Consider the following 8762-nt stretch of genomic DNA (forward strand, 5'->3'; position numbering starts at 1 on the left):
GTACCACTCAGAGACAAGACAGTGACAGTGAAACAGTGTGGAAGTTAATGTGAAATAATGCACTATAGTGACGAATCTATCTATCTATCTATTGCCAGACGCCTCAATCCCGTTTGGGGTGGCCACAAACAAATCGCCTCCAAGTCGCCCTGTCCCCCGCCATTTCACTGCCCTGCTCCCAACTCACACCCCCCTCTCTCATATACTTCTCCACCCCATCCCTCCATCTCATCCTCGGCCTCCCCCTCCACCTCACTCACATACACTCTCTTCGTCAGTCTTTCACCCTCCATCCTCTCCACATGGCCAAACCACCTCAGTGTGTTCCTCATAACGCTTACTATCACATCCACATCCACACCACAACGCTCCTTTCTATCCTCATTCATCAGCCTGTCTCTCCATGTGACTCCACAGGCTCCTCTTAAATAACTCATTTCCACTGCTCTCACTCTTGACTTGTGTCCTTCCAACAACGTCCAAGCTTCACTTCCGTACGTTAGAGTTGGTATCACAATACTGTCATGCAGCAACTTTTTCACCTCCATGCTCACTTCCCTGTTTCTTATCACTGCTTTCAAGGAACCAGCAACCTTTCTTCCCTGCTGTACCCTTTCAAGCACTTCACCCTCCAAACCTCCATCCTTACTCATCACACTACCCAAGTACTTAAACGTACTCACATTTTCCAATTCCTCACCATCCAACCTCACTGTACATTCACTGACTTCACCTCTCTCAAAGACCATCACTTTACTCTTCCCTACATTCACCTTTAGATTCCGTTTCTTACACACTCTCCCAAACTCATCCACCAAGCCTTGCAGCTCTCCTTCATCTTCACTCAACAACACAGTATCATCTGCAAACAACAGTACAGGGAGTTTCCAAACACTATCCTCTCTCACCAGGGCCACTCCAACATCCACTACCCTACCTTGTACCTCTTTTAGTACCCCATCCATGAACAGATTGAACAACCATGGAGACATGACACATCCCTGTTTCAACCCAACTTTCAAAGAGAAAAATTCACTTAGTTCACCATCCACACGCACTGCAGCCTTCGCACCATCGTACATACTCTTCACAGCATTCAACAACTTTCCATCTACTCCATATATTCTTAACACTTTCCACAATCCTTGTCTATCCACCCTGTCATATGCTTTCTCCAAATTCATGAAAGCCACATACAACTTCTTTCCCTTCTCTAGAAACTTTTCCACTAAAGATCTAAGAATGAATATCTGATCTACACAACCTCTTCCCTTCCTAAAGCCTCCCTCTTCTTCTCCAACTAATTTCTCTGTTCTTTCTCTAACTCTGTCAATAAGTATCCTACCATACACTTTTCCTATTATACTAAGAAGACAAATGCCCCTATGATTACCACACACTTCTTGTTCCCCTTTTCCTTTGTACAAGGGAATAATTATACCTGACTTCCAATCCTCTGGGACTCTACCTTCCTCCCAGGCCAATCTGCACATCTTTCACATCCATTCTACTACTATCTCTCCCCCATGCTTCAACATTTCACCACACACTCCATCAATTCCTGGGGCTTTCCGCGATTTAACTTTCTTCATTGCTTCCACAACTTCTATCCTACTGATTACTTCCTGTCTTCTCACCCCACTCTTTCTCCCAGCCATTCCCCAGCCACTTATACTCGCATTACTTCCATCCTCTATGTTCAACAATTCCTTAAAGTGTTCTCTCCATCTGCTCACTTTTTCTCCCTTCTCCACGAGTAATCAACCATTTTTATCTTTCACTCCCCTGCTAACTTCACTTCCACCCTGTCTTACTCTTTTCACCTCTTTCCAGAACATTTTCTTACAGTTCCTCCACTTTACACTCAAATTCCTTCCAAATTCCTCATCCACTCTCTTCTTACTCACTCTTACTAATCTTTCCACCTCTCTCTTTCTTTCTACATATAACTCTCTCTTCCGCCTCTCAACTTCTTCCACGCCCCTATTTCTCATCCATTCATTGTATGCTTTCTTCTTTTGTGCCACAGCCTGTCTCACCTCTTCAGTACACCACGCTGTTCCTTGCACTCCCCTCCGTCTTCTCTTCCTTCCACACACCACATCACATGCTGACGAATCTCAAGGCAGTAAATCAGGGTCAGAGAACATATAAAGTGACTAAATGTGGAGAAACTAACTCAGTGGTAAGAAGACAAGAAAACTATTACATAAATGTCGCCGCGGCAAAGTAACAATCCCTGATGACGTGCCGCGTGCTAAAATAAATATATGCAAATATAAGCCAACCAGACCGTTGTTCCAACTACATACTGTGCTTCTTGTCTAGAACACCAAATGACAATTATTCATTATTCAAAATACCGATGCCAGGTTCCAGTGATTGTCTACCTATAAGATCTGTATGAATTCTGTCCTTGACATTCTTTTGTGTATAGTGTGTGTAGGTAAACCCGCTCTGTCTTCCTGTTCATACCATATCCAGTGTCTCTCTGTTTCTATATTGTAAGGTGTATTGAATTAGTGCAATAGATGTGTTAAGGTGTACTGCCGAGTTTTTATGTCCTGTTCCTTTGTTGGTGCTTCATTTCCTGTCCGGGAAGAGGACCCCGCTCAGTCGCGGGCGTTTTTAGGACGAGAGGTCGGACTAAAAACACCCGCATAACCATGAACTTAGTGGGTTTAAGTTAAACTGTTTTTGTGTATCACGGACGAATAATTAGGTTCAGGTGAAACTCATTAACAGTAAAACAAGAATACTCTGCAACAAAGACATTGGATAATACAGTTAATACACTGCATACGTTTTCATACATAAGCAGCATTTGCTGCATCTCGTTTGTTCCAGAGTATGCAATCCTTTCAGAAAATGAAAACATATAATAAGAGGATATCAGTTGTATTGGTGCTTTATTAGACTGACATAAACATCAATAAAAGAATGTTCTTTGTTAATTCTATTGAAATTCTTTTGTATTGCTCTCTCAGGTCAGTTTGTATTCTCAGTATTCATGCCCATTAGGCATACAAGTACCACGGATTTATACATTTTACGTACTATGGTTTTAGTACCAACTTTTTTTTTTTTTTTTTTTTTTTTAAGCCAGAGAATGGGTGAGTGACGGGAGGACATAAAAATACTGAGAGAGTTGTGGAAGGCCTTTTATCCTTAATCAGGGATTGGGCTATACCTGGGCTATATTGTGAGGAGGATCAGGCGAGAGCAGACCCTACCGATCTGGCAACCCCACCTAGTGACCCCGTCATCGGCAGCGAGTCACTTGTGCGTGAACAGCGAGACGCGAAGCCTGCACCCTCACTCCCTCCCGCCATGGTCAGTTATTACATCTCTATCATTTATCTAGTTGCTCACATTTATATAGCTTCGGTAATACGATGACGTCTTTTCTGCAGTTTATTCTTGCTGCCTCTTTCAGCTCTGGAAATCTGTGTCGTACTGAAAGGAATTGCGAAGGCTGTCTAATAATCTTCTGACTATACTCTTCACTTTAACTTGGCCCAGAATATTGTCTATCTCCGTCCTGTAATCCTGAGTTGAACGTGTGAAGTCGAACGTATGAAGTCAGAGAGATCATATAATTTAGCCGAAATTTGGTGCGTAAAATTCTTGCCTCACATGGCTTGTAAACTACCCTTTCTTGGGAAGCACCATTTTTTTTTTTTTTTTTACCTCAGCTATAGAACCAATCGCGTCCTATCGTGTCATTCTCAAATTTTCATAAAGATTGCATTCCAATGATACCAGACTTTTCCTACCAAAAAAGCCAAAGAACGCCAAGATTATTTGTTAAGCAGGAAGAGTGCATTAAAACTTCTGTTTAAGCAGTTAGGCCAGTAATAGCTGGCCATACCTCTTACCATCATGAAAATCGCTTTCCAGTGGTACCAGTCACTTTCAAGATGAGAGAGAGAGAGAGAGAGAAAGAAGCCAAATGCAGCTGATAAGGGTAAATAATGCAACTTGCTCAGACATGTTCTACACCAGTGATATGGACGCCTGTCTTTTGATAATAACAATAGAATATGATGGTAGCCACTAAGTGCTGTGAATAGGATGTAGAGATGTAGTACAGCCCTATTCTGCCATTGAGCTACATGAAATAAACTACAGAACGGCGAAAATCTGGACCGAGTTAAGGTGAAAAGAGTACTGGTATAGCGTCTTATGTCATCGCATTGTTTCGTTGTCAGGTAATTTTTTCATTATCCCCAGTTTAATATATTTATTTCTGACCTATCCAGTTAGTCATTTTCATTTTTTCCCTTTCATTTCTCTGGTCATCCTCACCTATGAATTCTGACGTTCATTCGAGTTCTCATTTATTTTGCCATTCAGAATTATTTATGGTGTGCTTCTTGGTTATTTTATTTTTTTTTATTGCCCCATCAGGGACTAGGCTGCTCAGTCCAGACATTTGAGGCGAGAATGATCAGTCGTCCTGCCCCGAATAACATTGAGAGCGAACTTCATCCACTCCTCTGATGTAAACCCTTCATGACTCAGACATCGTTACTTGTTACGTTTATCTGTTATTGTCGTTATTAACCCCTTCAATCCAATGATTTTTACAATTAACATAAGTACCACCAGCTAAATTAAATCAGGCCAGGAGACATTTTCGAAATAGGGAGGCTGATGTTGTAGCCACAGTTCCATCTCAGTATGCACCCAGTGAACTGATGGACGAATAGTACATTTTCCCGTAGTCCAGCATCCTCCTTTCGGAGCGTAGGGAAAGTTGAGGGGCATTTGACTAAACGGATGCGTAGCGCCAGCCATTGCACCACAATGCAAGCCAGAACTTCCGAGCGAAACCGAAAGTGTCGGGGTATGGGTGGGGGCGTGTCACGGTCCACGTCTTGGTAGGAACAATTTGGACTTTAGAGAGGCGAGTCTCTGGCGATATTCGACGATAGTGAATGGTTTTGATTTATTTTAACTATTTTAACACTTACAGGTATATGTCTTATTGCATTTAGCGGTAGCAAAGGTAGTTTGAATTAAAACTGGATGGAATTGAAATGTTTATTAAAATGTCATCAGCATGGCTATTAAATAATAAGTTTTCCCATTATGAAAATAGACTACGGATATAAAGTGCACGTGTTGAGGATGTGTTTATAGTCGTTTTCTCGCGAAGATCATTCTTCTCTGCCCCTTGTTTCTGGGAACAACTCTTCATCTCACCTCCGCGAAGTCTTCCAGGATGATTGTCTATCACGTTTCGACTTCAGAATTAGAGGTATCGGGACTCTTGAGCGGTAAGGCACACAGTTTGTTGTGATTATCTTTGGACAGGAAGACACTGTTTATCTTCGATATGGCTTACATATTGGTTATATAATTTTCATATTAAGGAAACATTTACAGTTACCAGTTAAAATACAGGCAGTCTTTCAGGAAATTATGAGTACTACTATCAGTGGTGGGGAAAAAAAAAAAAAAAAAACTTGCAACGGTATCCTTTCCATTGTTATACTTAAAAAGTTGAGTATCTTAAGTGAAAAAACCACTTCCCGCCTCAAAATAATTGGTGGTTGCACCACAACCCCCACGGCCCCGGGACCGTTTTCAAGCGCTAAAGCGAGATGCTGCTCAGCCAGGCAGCTCCAGCACCTAGTTATATCGGTGCCATCACACCTCCCCAGCACCGACTGAAGAGGGAATATACAGCCTTCAATAACATCATCACGAGAAGCCTCACTTACAGTTAATAAGATCGTCTGGTGGTGGGCTGATTAAAAATGGATGCATACGTCATTTCAGCGAAGGAGATGAATCATGATAATTTTCATGTAATGTCTCACACTAAACAATACGCAGCTCGCATTTACAGGGATGATGGTGTGTGTGTGTGTGTGTGTGTGTGTGTGTGTGTGTGTGTGTGTGTGTGTGTGTGTGTGTGTGTGTGTGTGTGTGTGTGTGTTCTCGTTTCCTTTGAAGACTTCCTAAAACGTCAACCAAAACCATTTAGTTTCCTCACTACAGTACATCATTTGGTACAATCAATTTCATAACATCTCCTTGGTGATAGTATTGCCCCTTATGATCTTTCATGCCACTGATGCAAATTGTTAGTGTTAAAAATATATAAGTAACAAAAGAGAATATAAAGATACATCGGGCATAATAAATCGCTAAGGGAAAGGTGTTGCAGGGCCTACAAATGCCACCTACAATATAATACATGATATCCACTTCAATGTTACTGATACAAACTACTGTCGATATCAACCCCTTCGTCTCGAGTGGGCATTTTTCAGTTTATTTTTCCTTTCATCAGATATTTGAATTTGAATTTGAATTTGAAGGGAGTTCTGCTTAACTCATCCATTTCTAAAAGTGTATCATAAGGTGCTCAGGATTGTCTGGTGATAGCACGAAAAGAATAATGACGATATATATATACAGTGTTAGTAACAGAAGAGAATATGACCCTCTTCAGTACGATGAATCACATGAATATTCCTGTCCAGTAGATTTTATTCAGCTGCATATGTATATTTCGTTGACAGGGGAAAATGTGTAGATACGTAATGTACCATGTATCTGAATATGTGTGTCTCTAAATTCTTAATTACAAGTCGCCACCACCACCACTACTACTACTATTATTACTACTACTACTACTACTAAATACCACCACCTCTACTACAATTATTTCTAATACCACCACCACCACCACTACTACTGTCATACCACGACCACCACTGCTGCTGTTACTAATACCACGACTACCACTACTAATACTAATACCACGACCACCACTACTACTACTGTTACCACCACTTCCACTATTACTACCACTATCAGCGCGATTACTGTTACTACTACGACAACCACTACAACAAAAACCACAACTACCATAACAGAATCACCAGCCACTGCTACTACCGCAGCTGTCACAGCCACCCCTACTGCCACACCTACCACATCTCTGTACTATCACTTTACCCATTACATCATTACTAACACTGCCACAAGCACCACAGCAACAACCACCACCACCACAGTTATTATCACAGCCACCACAATAACCACAACTTCCACAACCACCACCACCACCAAAACTACCACCATTACTACTTTAACAATCACCACATCTACCACAGTTACAGCCACAAATACTTCAGCTACCACCACCTTCACGACTACCACCGCAACTTCATCTAGCTACCACCACCACCACCACCACCACCACCACCACTTGCACCGTTACGCAATGGAGAGGCCTGAGCGTAAGACCATCAAGGTTAAAGTCACGCTGATCGCTTCACAAAACTCTTTATAAAAAACAGTGGAAAAAAAATATTATTCAAAAAAAAATCCATTAGTGGTTAACACAATAGGCAATTTATCGCGCAAGGTGATATAACTGTGGTGGTGGTGGTGGTGTGTGCTGGTGTGGTGTGGTGTGATGTGATGAAGTGTGGTAGTATTGCCTGTGGTGTTTGGGCTGTGTTTTATATGTAGTGTGGTTGTGGTGTTGTGGTGCGGTAGTGGTATGGTCGTGTGCTGTGATTCGATGTGGTAATGTGGCTTGATGTGATGTTACATGGTGGTGGTGTGTGGTAGTGGCGTTTGAGTGGTGATGTGGTAGTTGTGATGGTAGAGTGAAAATTGTGGTCATAAAGTTGTGTTTAGTAGTAGGTGGTGGTGGTGGCAATGTTATACCGCTGGATCAGGCTCGGTTACCTGGGTTAGGCCCGATTCCAAGTGGCTTAAAGCAATTTAGTTTGCAAATTATGTGGTAAGATTCCCTTCTAATCTGCTTATATCGCATTAATATCGATATACGTTGTATCAAACATAAAAACAAGATTTAGAGGTATAATGTGAAGAACAAACCACCGAGAAAAAGGTCACACCAAATTTCCAAAGTTAGGTTGATATTTCCTGGCGACATACTGTACTAATATTTGCATTCTTTTGTTTTTCAGACCACTTACACTGACAAGGGGCCCAAGGTAAGAAACACAAGTCGTTATTATTGTTTTTATTGTTAGTCTCAATATTAGTATTACTATTACTACTACTACTATTACTACTACTACCACCACTACTTCTTACAAATACATGAACTCATGGATTACTATTATATACAGACATGCATAAAAGTATATATACATATGCGATTACTATATATATATATATATATATATATATATATATATATATATATATATATATATATATATATATATATATATATATATACACACACACACACACATCATATTCATCATCATCATCATCACCAAGTGCAAGTCCACTGTTACAATGGCCTCCCCCAACTTTCTCCATGAATTCCATGACTGAGCCAATCTCTACCGTATTTTGCCTGCAGCCTTCTCTATATCATCTCTCCACCTCCCGTCTACCCTTTTTCTACCTTGCTTACAATCTCTTGGACCCCATTCAGTCAGCCTCTTGCTTCATTGGTCATCCCGTATTCTTGCTACATGACCTGCCTACCTCCATTTCTATTCTTTTGTAACATCTGTAATGTCTTTGACTTTAGTCTGCTCTCTTACCCAGCCATATATATATATATATATATATATATATATATATATATATATATACTATCTATCTATCTATCTATTGCCAGACGCCTCAATCCCGTTTGGGGTGGCCACAAACAAATCGCCTCCAAGTCGCCCTGTCCCCCGCCATTTCACTGCCCTGCTCCAAACTCACACCCCCCTTTCTCATATACCTCTCCACCCCATCCCTCCATC

General features: G+C 41.2%; 1 protein-coding gene across 1 annotated transcript in view; it reads left to right on the forward strand.

The window, feature by feature from the left end:
- Nucleotides 1-3300: 3300 nt before the first annotated feature.
- The window catches only part of Hpd (4-hydroxyphenylpyruvate dioxygenase), a 140875-nt gene continuing 135413 nt past the window's right edge, over nucleotides 3301-8762 (forward strand). Inside the window, exons 1-2 of the mRNA XM_080283410.1 lie at nucleotides 3301-3333; nucleotides 7962-7988. Of these exons, the coding sequence (XP_080139536.1) occupies nucleotides 3331-3333; nucleotides 7962-7988 (30 nt within the window). The 5' untranslated portion in view covers nucleotides 3301-3330. The remainder of the gene's footprint in view (nucleotides 3334-7961; nucleotides 7989-8762) is intronic.

The sequence above is a fragment of the Coenobita brevimanus genome, chromosome 97, assembly GCF_032717465.1.
Source record: "Coenobita brevimanus isolate Jiangsu-jjx chromosome 97, ASM3271746v2, whole genome shotgun sequence".
NCBI lineage: Eukaryota > Metazoa > Arthropoda > Malacostraca > Decapoda > Coenobitidae > Coenobita > Coenobita brevimanus.